Source organism: Macaca thibetana, chromosome 14 (assembly GCF_024542745.1).
Source record: "Macaca thibetana thibetana isolate TM-01 chromosome 14, ASM2454274v1, whole genome shotgun sequence".
In the NCBI taxonomy this organism is placed as follows: Eukaryota; Metazoa; Chordata; class Mammalia; order Primates; family Cercopithecidae; genus Macaca; species Macaca thibetana.
Window position 1 is genome coordinate 86,088,313 of NC_065591.1, and position 13,748 is coordinate 86,102,060.

Here is a 13,748-nt window from a genome sequence, read left to right on the forward strand (position 1 = left end):
TCCAAAAGTAAGGAGAAGTTTTCCAGAGGAGTAAAGTACTTGAGAGTGTGTTCGATTGGAAGAAGATGTCTCTGGGTTCAGAGAGGTTGGCAACATAGTCTGATTCTCACTTACCAGCTTTGTGATCTGGGGCCAGAAACTGCCCCCGGCTTTCTCTTCCCATTTGCAGAATGGAGCCATATATAGAGTCCCTGTCAGGGTTGCTGTGAAGATTGAGTGTAACATGTCCACCTAGCTAACCTTTTTGTGGTTACCTGGAGTGTTTGAGTGCCTATTCCATGCCAGGCCCTTTGCTAAGCATTTTCCATCAATTATCTCCTTTAATCTTCATGACACCTCTATTCCATGACCTTTTCATAGATAAGGAAACTGAGGGTCAGAGACTCGGTAACCTCACTCCCCAAGGCCACAGTGCTGAGCTTCAGTTCAGATCTGTGCTGACTGCCATTTACAGTCTTCCTAAGTCTTCTGCTGAGGCTAAGCCATCTCTGACCAACTGGTGGTCTTGGTTACTGGGGTGCTCCTCACCCTGTCTGACGTGCGAATCCCATCTTGTTTGGTGTGTGTCTGCACCCTGATCTGGACGCTCTCCTCTTGATTCCCTTGCCCGTTGTGGCTGGCCTTTCTGAGCCTCAGTTTATCCAACTATACAATGAGGGTGTTGGACTGCCTTCAAAGTCTGTTCCACGTTCATTCTGCATTCTGTTAATTCAACTGCTTATTTTAGCTGTCTTATTGGGATGATTACTGAATCACTGAAGTCAAAGCTTTTCTAATTTGTTTTGGGGGAAGTTATATGTTTCTTTGGCATTTTCCCAGATTCCAGAGGAGGGCAAAAATGGAGCCGTATGCCTTAGTTGCTTCTTAAAACCACAAAAATTAAACAACAAAAACCCAGCAGAAGCCTTTGTGATAGTTATAGGTTTTTTAACTGGGATTTTGTTCAGGGAATGGGAGTAATTTTATTTTTTTGTTTTCCTTCTGTGATTAGAACGTGCACACCATGTGTCACCATGCAGTTGCTGATTACTTCAAATTAATACCAATAGAAGAAAAAAAAAATAGGTAGTTACCAGTGTCAGGTATTACCTGGACAGGGGAATTTAGCCATAAGAAGTAGTTATTAGGTAATGAGCCCAATTTCCACAATGCACATTGGTCTCAAGATGTGAGAAAATGAGAGCATCACTTGGTGCCATTAGGTTACTGCATGGGGGGTCTGTCAAGCCCATGATTTGTTCTCTTGTTTTTCAGTTTTTCCCCTATATCCTGTTGCTCTTCGCGATCCTCCTGTACCTGCCCCCACTGTTCTGGCGTTTCGCAGCTGCTCCTCATATTTGCTCAGACTTGAAGTTTATCATGGAAGAACTTGACAAAGTTTACAACCGTGCAATTAAGGCTGCAAAGAGTGCGTGTGACCTTGACATGAGAGATGGAACCTGCTCAGTTCCAGGTGCTGCCGAGAACTTGGGGCAAAGGTAACTTAGCCCCAGCAGGCAGCTCATCAGGTTTTGTAGGACAAATTCTCTGCCCTTCTACTGCCAGTCTGGGCCCAGAGTTCTCACTGCTAGGAGGTGGGGCAGGAGCAGAGGCAGGGGGATGTCATGCACCTAGTGACAGCCTGTAGGATCCAGGGATGTCCACTCTCCCCAAATCTCGCCCCGACCCATCCCACCCATTTGTTTGTCCTTCTGTCAAGACTCCTTCCCTTGATGAGTGAAACGTTACCATCTCATTTTAAAAATGCAGTTCTTGTAGGGGTAACAGATTTAGGTACTATATGAGGCTTGCTTGCTTTGATCTATTTAACTCCTTAATGGAGATGCACAGAGGATTTCAAGGCAGCTGAGCAAGCGATGAGAGAGAAATGGGGAAGGAGTAGGTTGTGCCCTGCCTTTTCACATTCTTCCTTTGGTTCTTGTTATTGAATAATTGGAATAATAATACTAAGAACCATCATTTTTTGAATATTTAATATGTCCCATACACCGTATTGAGTTATTTAAGTACATTATCTCCTTTAACCCTCAGAGCACCATTACTAAGTGCATTTGTTAACCTCCCCCTCCACTTTTATTCTGGATAAAAATACTCTTCTGTAGCTATAAGTAAGAGTGCTGGTAACTGAACCATGCCCTTTAGACCCCATAGTTTGTACCCACACCCCCTGAGCTGTCCCACCCCTCGCCTGTAAGAGGCGTATGTTTACACGTATTTAGGATTTACCAGATGCCAGGCATCATTCTAAAAATTTCCAAATATTAACTCATTTAATTAACTAGGCCTTCTATTAAATATTAAGGGGAAAAGTATTTTATTATTCCTTTTCTTCCTCCTCTTTTAAACGGATTTTATTTTTGACCACTCTACTGAAGTTGTAGGTAAAGAAGTATGGGTGTTTGAAATTTTTAGTGTGACATTGCTGAATGTGTATCCGCCTTTAATATTTGATGGTCTTGATGAGTGCCTACGATATTTTTGTTTCCTTTATGTTTTAGTTTGTGGGAGATATCTGAAAGCCACTTCAAGTACCCAATTGTGGAGCAGTACTTGAAGACAAAGAAAAATTCTAATAATTTAATCATTAAGTACATTAGCTGCCGCCTGCTGACACTCATCATTATACTTTTAGCGTGTATCTACCTGGGCTATTACTTCAGTCTCTCCTCACTCTCAGACGAGTTTGTGTGCAGCATCAAATCAGGGATCCTGAGAAACGACAGCACCGTGCCCGATCAGTTTCAGTGCAAACTCATCGCCGTGGGCGTCTTCCAGTTGCTCAGTGTCATCAACCTTGTGGTTTATGTCCTGCTGGCTCCCGTGGTTGTCTACACGCTGTTTGTTCCATTCCGACAGAAGACAGATGTTCTCAAAGTGTACGAAATCCTCCCTACTTTTGATGTTCTGCATTTCAAATCTGAAGGGTACAACGATTTGAGCCTCTACAATCTCTTCTTGGAGGAAAATATAAGTGAGGTCAAGTCATACAAGTGTCTTAAGGTACTGGAGAATATTAAGAGCAGTGGTCAGGGGATCGACCCAGTGCTACTCCTGACAAACCTTGGCATGATCAAGATGGATATTGTTGATGGCAAAACTCCCATGTCTGCAGAGACGAGAGAGGAGCAGGGGAACCAGACGGCAGAGCTCAAAGGTAGGGTTTGCTTTTGGCAGAGGCTACAGGAGCCCACCGAGAGCTTTTGCAGCAGCCTTGTGGGAATATTGACAGTCTTTACCCTGCCAATCATTTAAACCATTTCCAAGCATTAAAAACCTTAATACCAAGGTTGGGGGGAGGCGGTGGGAACCCCTCAGTATTGAGAGAGAGAGGAAAATAATTGGTGCTCCTCTGCATTTCCAAAGAAGGATAACTTCTGTGCTTTTTCTGGTGTTTCCCTCTTCTCTCTCTGTCTCACACTCTGTCTTGCTCAGCACCCTTCCTTATCTTTCTTGCTTATTTTTGTCTTATCTTACTGGTTTTCCTCTCTGTACCTCTGATCTCCTCTGTTACTCTCTGACTTTCTCTTTCAAAGGAGACTGAAAGTTTATTGATTCATTTTCTTGTCCTAACTTCACTGTGCTCTGAAGTTAGGCTAAGAAGCAAAACATGGTATAGACTGTGAGAGGAATTTTTGGCAGAAGAGAAATTGATTAGTATTGATAATTCCTGCTATATTTCCGTCATAAATATTTGTTTTCAATTTTGACAGATATGAACATAGACAGTGAAATTAAAGCAAATAATGGAAAGAAGAATGCCCGACAGAGACTTCTGGATTCTTCTTGCTGATGATTTTTTTCCTTGAGCTGAAAATCTGTGACATCTGTGACATAGGATTTAATTTGGCTAAAGCACCCCTGTTGTTTCACAGCTGATTTGCAATAAATGGTTCTTGGTGAAGATATTGAGCATGTCTTACTGAGTCCCTAATGGAAATGATGATCAACAAAAGGTTATGGAAGAATGGTTTATGATCTTCCCATAGGAAGCACCTGAGAGATAAGTAAACTGCAGCAAGTAACTATATGTAAGTCCTCATCAAATGAAAAGCAGAAAGACAAGAACGATTAGTCAAGAGCAGTAGCCCTGTCAGAGCCTCGGAGCAATACGTTTCTGTACCCATGGTGAGACAAGACCCAGAGCTACTGGAAAACAAGCACGTTGGGAGATTTGTTTTGCTTTCATGGAATAATAACATGTCGGGATATAATTTAACATGAGTTTCTTATGTGCCCTTAAAGACCATTAGACAAGAAAAGCATTCACTGGCTAATGATCCATAGATCGACCTGTGTCCTAAGTTAGGTGTAAGGTCTGATGCCTTGGCCCACATTCGAACTCTCTTTACACTGTTAGTTGTCAACCTTGTAAGGTTGATGGAAGTCCCGTCACCACTACTTGTTGCACTATGCCTTGAAGTGCAGCAGGCCCAAGCGCTGCTCTGACCGAAAACTGAGTTAACAAGATGAAATCTAAAGGATATTCACAGTGACTTCAATTCAGGAAGAATGCTTCCAAAAGAGCCCAGGGGGGAAATCTGACATCACAGAAGACGTTAATTCAGTCACTTTCGGAGAGTTTGTCTACAGGATGTTTCTCTGTTATCAAAGGCATTTGAAACAGGATTTTACTTAAACAATAATGGAACACAGGAGTATTTAAAGTGAGGAACACTTGGCCTGAATGTGATCAGGGCATGTTAGTGACATTGGCGTGCTTCATATGGCGTGCTTGAAGCCAGAAAAACTTAGCAGTTTATTTTGTTTGTATTTAAGCACAGCTTTAAAAAATTCATTTTCGTTTATTCAGTGTCCGAATTGAGGCCATTTGGGAAGAAAATTCTAGCACTGGTGGAGAATTATAGAATAAAGATTACAAATGGTTGGATAAGACAAATGTAAGCTTATTTCATAAACATTTAAAGCTGATTCAGAAAATGTTCAAAACTGTTCCCAATTCCAACTATGTAAATCCTATGTTCACATTTTACACATACACACAAAAAAATCTTTAACATCTGTGGAACTTCCCAGTTTTAGTCTTAGAAAGTTAGCACGTTGCATAAGTTGAGTAATCCTCAGGAACCTCCAAGTTTACTTTTGGCTCTTACAGACAGTTGTTTACATAATCTAATTACTGTTTTCTGAAGAACAGAAGTTATATAAGCTGCTGTCTGCCTTTCAGAATATTCAGAAAAGCAGATTTTATTTGTAGTTCTATGATGTTTTCTGAAATGGAAAGCTGATGATAAATATCAAAGCAGCAATCAGTGCTTTAAGTTATTCTGTTACATGATATTTATTACTGTTGAATTATGCTGTGACTTAGAAATGGCAGTAACCTAAATAATTGAATTTGCAAAATTATTATATTGCCATATCTGAGATGTTCCATCACAAATTTCTACACTGGTTTCTTTTGAAAATTTAAAAAGATTTATGAGATATATTTTCTAGGATATGATTTTTTTTTTACAAAAAGCTTCATCTTCTGTAGGCTATCCGTAATTTGTATTTTGAAATGGTAAAAATTGATATTTTAGGAGACCAGGAAGTCTCCAAGCCATTCCCACTCTCTGAGCTCTAGTAGGGTCTGTGATGTCCCAGTCACCAGTACCAGGTTGGATGTGCAGATACGCATAGGCAGGTCCCATCCTTGAGGACTTCAGAGTCCAGTAAAAGGCAGCAGAGACATGGGCTGGTGCCTAAGAGAAGAAAGTGTAGCCACAGTAAAGGCTATGCCAGAAAACTCCTAGCAAATGTTCTGTGTTCTTGGGAGAGGCCACATTATTTTTGTTTTCTCTCCTGTAGTTTCTGTACCTGCTGGTTTTGAGAATATAGTTATCATTTTTCCCAGAGGCAGATGACCACCTTAAGGTTCTTTAGCTGCAAATCCTCTAGGTTGAAATTTGTGCAAAATAGTCGCAGTGATTTTGAATAGTAAGGGATCCAGTTGCCTTTTGAACCTTCCCTCGCAGGGATGAGAGAACAAGCCTGTGGAGGATGTGGAGCCACTGTTGAACAACTGTCAGGGCCCCAGAAGGCTGGTGTGGAGGCCTGGGGATACCTTTCAGCTTGGAAAAAAAAAGTATTATTAGGACAGGTAAACTCATCCATCTACTGTGAGCTACTGGCTTGGAGAACGACTTTTGAGGAGTCAGTTTCCTGAGGAGAAATGCTTTTATAAAAGCACTCATTGCTTTGTAAAAGGAGACAAACAGATCCTAAATGACCACTCCAGGGTTGCTGATTTTGTTTCTGGCTCACGTCTGCCTAGTAAACCACCAGCAAGCTGCTGAACCAGGCTGGAAACAAGTGTTGCAGCTGGGAGGGACACAGAGTAATCTGAAAGCAGCGTTCCAACACATCTTCACTTTTACGAAGGGATAGGCAGATACTTCCATCATAGCGATTCTTAAACTTCGAGGGGTTACAACACCCTTGCAAATATTTTTATAGCTATGGACCCTCTCCTCAGATCTACAGCCAACATTTTCAGTGCACTTTAGGAGGTCATTGTAGTCCATGCCTCTGAAAAAGCTGTGCTCCAACGGCTGAGGAGCAAGCCACACAGCAGACAATGGGGCTCCCTTTGCCTTCATGAAAGCTACTTCCCCCAACACTAAGACTCAGCTGTACGTTTGCTTAGCTCAGTCACATTTACATTCTTCTGGGTGAACTGTACCTTTTGAGTACCTGCCTTCATTTTCTAGAGTCAGACCTAACAAGGTCAGTGGAAGCCTGGGCAGCAGCGGGCCTAGAAAGACCAGGCAGCCGGCATGAACTGCTGTTCTCTCCCTGACCACAAGGCGTTGTCTTCCTCCAGGGTCAAGTAATTGTTCCTGTTCTGCCTCACAGGAATGTGGGGAGGAAGGACATAACACTATAACATGCTATGTCCTACCTTACAGTTGTACTGTGAGAAAGCTGGAAACTTCCACCTGTTCAGTGGGTCTGGTTTGCATGTTTATGTTTCGTTTGTGGGAACTGCTTGTCCAAGAGAGAGCTCAGGTCAGGGCAGTTTGTGCCTGTGAGAATTAGCTCAGCTATCAGAGGCAGATTTTTAGACACCTTTTTAAAATGTGCTCGTGTTTGGTTTGTTTTCCTTATTGTCACTCCTGGGTCAATCAAAGGTTTGTAAGGGTGAGAATTTTTATGCACTGCTGTATCACAAGTGCTTAAAACAGAGACTGGCCCAGATGAAGCATTCTGTAAATGTTTGTTGAAATGAATGGACAAACTCTTAGGATAAATCCTAATTTGTTGGCAACTGTGATTTGATTTTAGAAGGCAAACGTGATTTTATTTTTAGAAAGGAGAAGGGAAGGGGAGGCTCATTAGCCTCTTGGTAGAGAGAGGAATATTTCTGCAAATGAATAGGTTTCCACCTTAAGTAGTGATGGTCCTTAACTTCTTCTTATGGAGTGAGTCTTGACCACTTTCCAAATTCAATACAAGTTCAAGATTGCCTTTCAGTGATTAGGGAAATTGAAGCTTTAAAAGAATAAACCTCTTAAAAGGGGATGTTGATGGAAATGTACAATTACCAGTAATTGAGGTTTTATCTGAGGGGATGGAGATGATGAAATGGTTCCTTCTGAGAAGTTGTTGGCATTTTGGCTTTATTTTTCACAAATAAAGTGAAACCATTTAAAACGATTGACAACAATGATATTGTGTTATGTGGAATACAATAGATATTAATTTGTGGTTGGTTTTTCTGCCTGCTTTAAATGAAATGTATTATGTTTCGGGTTTCCTCTTTTAGCTGTAAAAATACTTCGTCACTAAAGCATGAAATTTAATCAGCAATTGTTCTTCAAGTTCCTGAAAGCTATAAAAGTTTCTTATGACTTGAGTGGTTTTTTTTCCCTGCCCACCAGAGGAGAAAGCCCTTGTAGAATTCTGCAGTGTTACAAGTGTTCCCTATAAAAACTGAAACCATCAGCTACTCTTTAACAAGCTGGCTTTTTAAAAGCACGTAATTACAATTTAATGGTATTCTGTAAAATGGTGCTCTAGGCATAATTTAAATTCTTTTTAATGACTATATTTCTTCAAAACTTTGAAAGAAAAGTGTGTGTTCTTTTTGCTGCATCCTTTGTAAGAAGACTGCCAACAGATGAAGAAGGACTTTACAAATTAAGGCCATCTTGGTTTCATTTCCACAAAGATGAGAACAAATCATGGTGTTAAGAAAGGATCCTTAGAAGAACACAAGAATCTTGAAAGCCCTTGGTGGTTATCACTATTATATTTCATATTTCCACAGAAGTCACTTAGCCAAGCTCTGCATTTTGAGCCTGCTGACTTTCATTTAAAGAAGAATGAAAGGCTGAAAATCCAGGCTGCTGTGTCTGTACATAAAGGTCAAACCATGTTTGAGTTCTTCACTGTTGTGTCCACCTAAATAAAACTGAGTAAGTAATGAAAAATGTCTTAATATTTCTTGCCTTCCCTTTCGGGCGAGTCATTTCATGGAAGATGTAATGGGAGATGCATTCCAAAATGTCTTGAGGCTCATTCCTCTCTGCTGGAAACATAAAATTCAGTAGGCTTCATGCTACTTGCTAAAATCCAGCTGGTGGTAACTAAAGGAAGAAAATCCTTGATTATGGGCCCACAGATTCTGGAATTTCTAAAGCACAAATCACTTGCTTTCTGATTGAGGATTGTTTGCCTGGGCTTGGGAAAAAAAGATCAGCAACCATGTGCTGCTAAACATGGGTTCTCCTGCTCACCTCTCTCAAGAGGAGGACTCCTTTGTACAATGGTCAATTAGTGCAGCTTGCTATTGTGGGTAATCAGAGCCATGTGAAATTTTAGTGCCATTCCTGGCATATCACAAATATAGTAAATTCTCTCTAAATGCTAGCTTTGACTATCTTGCTCACCGGCTGTTCCCAGGGTGGCAACCCGGGACCCTTGGATGTTGTATTCGTTTTCTCTTGCTGCATAACAAATTACTGCAAACTTAGCAGCTTAAAGCAGTACACATTTATCATCTTGCAGTTTCCTGGGTCAGGAATCTGGACACAGCTCAGCTAGGTCCTGTGGTCAGGGATTCACAGTGCTGCAACCCAGTTGTGGAAGGTTGTGTTCTCATCTGAAGCTCAACTGGGGAAGGAGCTGCTTCAAAGCTGCCCCGGGTTGTTGGCAGGATTCATTTTGCCTAACTCGGAATCAACTGATTTGGGACTTTAATCACATTTGCTAAAACCCTCCACCTTGGCTATATTATCTTGGCTAGAATCAAGTCACAGGTCCTGCCCACAGTCTAAGTCGGAGTCATGGGGCCACCTTACACTCTGTCAGCACAGATAACCTAAATCCTACCTTGTCTGTCTCAGAGACTTGTAGCTTTACCCCCTTGACAGTCTTCTGAGGCCAGCCTCTGTTCCCAGTGGTAGATTGATAGTCTTACTGTATCTAACCCAGCTAACACATTTCATGTCTATGGTCTTTCTAGAATGCAGTTGTGATTATGCAAACGTTCCCTACCATTTCACCATCACCAGTTTTAAATTCCTCAGGACTCTGTATGGATTTCAGGACAAAGAACAACCTTGTTTCTTAGACCATACAAGGCCCCACCTCTTCAAGATCATCACATACCCACTACTCTCCCTCTCATCTCTGACACAGCCTCCTGCACTGTTTCTTAAAAGTCTCTCTGCTTTCTCAGATCTCACCCGCCTCATACCTTCTATTCAGAAGTCAGCTCCAGCCTCCCCAGCAGGAAGTACTCTTGACCTGTCCCTCCCATTGTCCTGACTTAGATGCCCTCTGTGCTTGCCATTACTCTTTGCCTCAGTGCTTAGCATTCTGCACTACCTCGATGACTTTGTTTGTCTCCCCCTACCTTGGAGGCCCTTGAGGCAAGGTGGTGCCTTCCACATCCTTGTGCTCCCAGCACCTGGCACACAGCCTGATGCCCATGTGCTGAGGGATTATTTAGACCCCTGTCTGCCCCCATGAATGCCTTCTGAACATGTCCAGAGTGGGTGACAGCATCAAGTTAGAAGTGAATTCTTCCCCCAAGCCTTATCCATCTCTATCACGACTCCTCCTACTTTGCCCAATTTGAAGTGGCCAAGTACAGCTCGTCCTGTATTTCCTTCTCCTATTTTGGTGATTGAGGGCTTAACTTGAAGGCTTTCTGAAGCACTTCTAAGAAACTTCTCTTGATGATGGTTTCTCACATCTGCACCCATGCTAATTTACATCTGAGTAGCCTCACTTTTCTAAGAGTTCTAACATTCACCACCTTATTTGAACTCCGCAGTTGGGGTGTGCTATTGATCTGAGATACTTAATGCCATTGTAGTAAGAATAGTGATGCCTTTTCTGTTTATAATTTGTGTCCACCCAAGGAAGATGTTTATGAAGTTTTCCCCAACCTTCATCCCCCTCCTACCACCACCCAGTGCTGAGAGCAGAGGAGGAAGGAGAGAAGCCGAGCTGGAGGCTACCGACCTGTGTCCCCCTTGATAAAAACCAAATTACAGTAACTAAACTGCAGACGAGGTAATTTGCTGATCAAATCCTACCTCTTCTCCCCTCATATAATGCCAGTGTTCTGAATTCCCCTCTTTGAAAGGGGAGTGGAAAGAAAAGGCCCAAATGCTCCTCTGTGGTACACCAGAGGCTGTGGAGACCCCACAGGGGGAGGAGAAGCATGCCAAGCCCATGAATGAAGAAAAGTCAAAACAGATCTTCCCAAGACCCCTGTTCCACTATTGCAATGTGCCTTTTCTCAGACACAAGGAAATGGAAACAACTAAAGTGTTACCAAAAAATCATTTCCAAATTCCCAGAAATGAAATTCACATTACCTCAGGAAGCGAAGAATCCAATAATAAAACCCAAGCTTTCATGGAAGATTCAGGAATGTAAAAGGAAATGTTCTCATGGTAATTTCAGAGGTAAAGAGACTCAAAGAGATTTGACTCATTTGTTCATTTTGAATATCGGAACTGTTAGAAAGGAAGCATTAAGTACAGAGGCCTTTGGAGTTCCTTATGATATTTCTAAGTAACCCAGGAGATAAGGGAAGCTTCATTTGAAATAAATTACCCAAAACTATGGCTGTGGCAAAGAAAGCAGAAAGAAAAAAAAAGAGTAAACATTAAAAAAAGAATAAGGGGTCAGGTGTGGTGGCTCATGCCTGTAATCCCAGCACTTTGGGAGGCTGAGGTGGGTGGATCACGAGGTTAGGAGATTGAGACCATCCTGGCTAACATGGTGAAACCCCGTCTCTACTAAAAATACAAAAAAATTAACCAAGTGTGGTGGCACGCACCTGTAATCCCAGCTACCCGGGAGGCTGAGGCAGGAGAATCGCTTGAACCCAGGAGGCAGAGGTTGCAGTGAGCAGAGATCATGCCGCTGCACTCCAGCCTGGGAGACAGAGCAAGACTCTGTCTCAAAATAATAAAAATAAGAATAAAGGATGGTCTAGACAGTCTGTCCAGTTGAATATGAGAGACATGTATAAGTAACTTTAAATTTTCTAATAGCCACATAAGTGAGTGAAATTAATGGTTATTTTAACCGAATATATCCAAAAGACTCCAACTTGTAATCAATATAAAATTTTACTTTTTTTATTCTACATTTTTAAATTTCAGTGTGTGTATTTTACTTAGAGCACATCTTATTTCACACTGGCCTTATTTAAACAGCTCAATAGTCGCATGTAGCTAGTGACTACCATATTGGACAGAATAGGCTGACCAGACTGTTTTATGCAAGTCTGTTCCCACCTAATGAAGTGTTCTTCACTGTCCCTGTGTCCTTGTCAATGTCTTTCTTTTGACCTGGGATTCTCTTCCCTTGAGGTCTGTCTCCTTTCTGCAAGATTAAGTTGCCCTCTAAGCAGAATTGGTTAACTGGATGCATATTCTCACCTGCTCATAGTGATGCAAAACTACCTCCTCCCTTTGAAGCTTTTTAATCTGAAATAAACTAGTAAGAACTGGGCTGCTTCCCCAACAGTCACACTATCTTGCCTTATTTGTCATTATTGATGTTTATTTTTTTTGTTTTGTTTTGCTGCTTGTCCTTGTTCTCATAAAGGCTACAAGTCTGTTACATTCAAGCATCTTCGTGCCTTCTTAGTAGTCTTTGTTAAAGAAAAATTATTTGATGCACTTGTTAAAGCACAGGACAGCAAACTTTATTAAGGAGCATCACAATAGGTATCAGGACTTTCACTGTGGGAAATGGGATTTCACAGTGGGAGAGGTTGGGCTCAGCTTTGAATACAGCATGGGAACGTGGAAATTTATAACCAAGAAGCAGGGTAGGGGTCAGTGGATGGAAAATTACTAAGAGGAACCATCAGAAGTTAAGGAGATTCTGGCCAATTCAACCTAACAGTAGGAGCAAATAATCTGTCAACCTCCCCACCCGAACCTCAGTCTAGCAACATGCTGAGCACACACAGCAAGCTAAGGGGAGATGGATGGAAGCTGAAAGTCAGTGTGTGGGTGATGCAGTGTTTCACCCTTCTGGGAACAAACTGCAGGTGCTCATTCTTTAAACATGGAGAAAGCAACGTAATAAGCGCACATGGTAGAATCCCTCCAAAAGTTTTCCCATCAGATGATCTTTCTAAGTCATTGACTCCCACTGCCTAAGTGGAGAAAAATTCATACCCTATTTGCTCCCAACCTAGTGCCCCCTTCACTATACTATGCCTTCCTCCAAGCCTGCAGTCTGTGCCAGGTGATCCATCTCCCACTTGGCCCAACGATGGTCTTTGTGCAGTACCTCAGCTGAGAAGCTGGGCTCCTATTCAAGCCAGTGAGTCATCCCTGAGTATTGATCAGGTTAGGGCAGGGAGCCAAGAGTTGTTGGCTTTTCCCTAGATAGGAAGCTCCCATGAGGAAATAGCCTTCATGACTTCAAACTCAGTTGCAGAGTGAAGTTGGTATTCATTTTCATTCATTCATTCATTCATTCATTCATTCATTCAATAAAGGGGTTTTCAAACACCTACTATCTGGTGTTGGGCATATTAAGGTGAAAAATCCAGCAAGCCTCTGGGCTCATGGAGTTTTCTGGGAATGATGGTGGCAAAAGAGAGGAAGACCAAGAAAGCCTAAAGCTTTGTTTCCATCTATAATTCCACCTTTCTGAGCCATTTGCCCAGTGAGGGGCTCGAACTAAACAACCTCTAAAATCTATTGGTCTGTGTCTCTGGGGTTGTCTTCTTTCATCGTGTCCCACACTAGATCCCTGGGAATCCAGATGGCAAGAAGGAAGGAAATTAGTATTTGTTGAGTGCCTACATGCCAGGCATTAAACAATGCATATTAGCTCATTAAATCGTCACCATCCAGTGAGGATATTCCTTTAGTTTTGGGGTGAGGGACATTATGGGAATGGGTTCTCAAGACAAGCTGCCTGAGTTCTGGCCTAAGACTGCCCAGTGACCTGTGTGAGACCTGAGTTCTTGACTTCTCTGGGCCTTGGTTCCATCCTCTATGACAGAAAGTCATGTGTTTTGATGAGGGCTGAAGTTGATTAAACAAAGGCAGTAAACATAATGCCGGCACATAATAAACACTCAATCTCTCAATCTTTTTTAAGTCTAGCAGCATTTTCTTTATTCACATTGTAAGCCATGTTTGAAAAATGAGAAAATCCCAAACTATTGGAGCACTACAGAAAGGCGGTTTAGCATATTGAGAAAGCTCAATTTGGGTTTTGATATCAGAAAATCTGGTTTAGAGTCTTAGCTC

General features: G+C 41.9%; 1 protein-coding gene across 2 annotated transcripts in view; it reads left to right on the top strand.

Moving 5' to 3' along the window:
• PANX1 (pannexin 1) overlaps positions 1–8,435 on the top strand; it is a 59,803-nt gene extending 51,368 nt beyond the window's left edge. Inside the window, exons 3-5 of one of the 2 annotated variants that reach the window (XM_050758917.1) lie at positions 1,255–1,478; positions 2,499–3,154; positions 3,711–4,893. In XM_050758917.1, coding sequence (XP_050614874.1) covers positions 1,255–1,478; positions 2,499–3,154; positions 3,711–3,790 — 960 coding nt within the window. In that variant the 3' untranslated portion in view covers positions 3,791–4,893. Of the gene's footprint in view, positions 1–1,254; positions 1,479–2,498; positions 3,155–3,710 lie in introns of both variants that reach the window. The other variant, XM_050758916.1, reaches the window with a different exon arrangement.
• Positions 8,436–13,748: the final 5,313 nt, after the last annotated feature.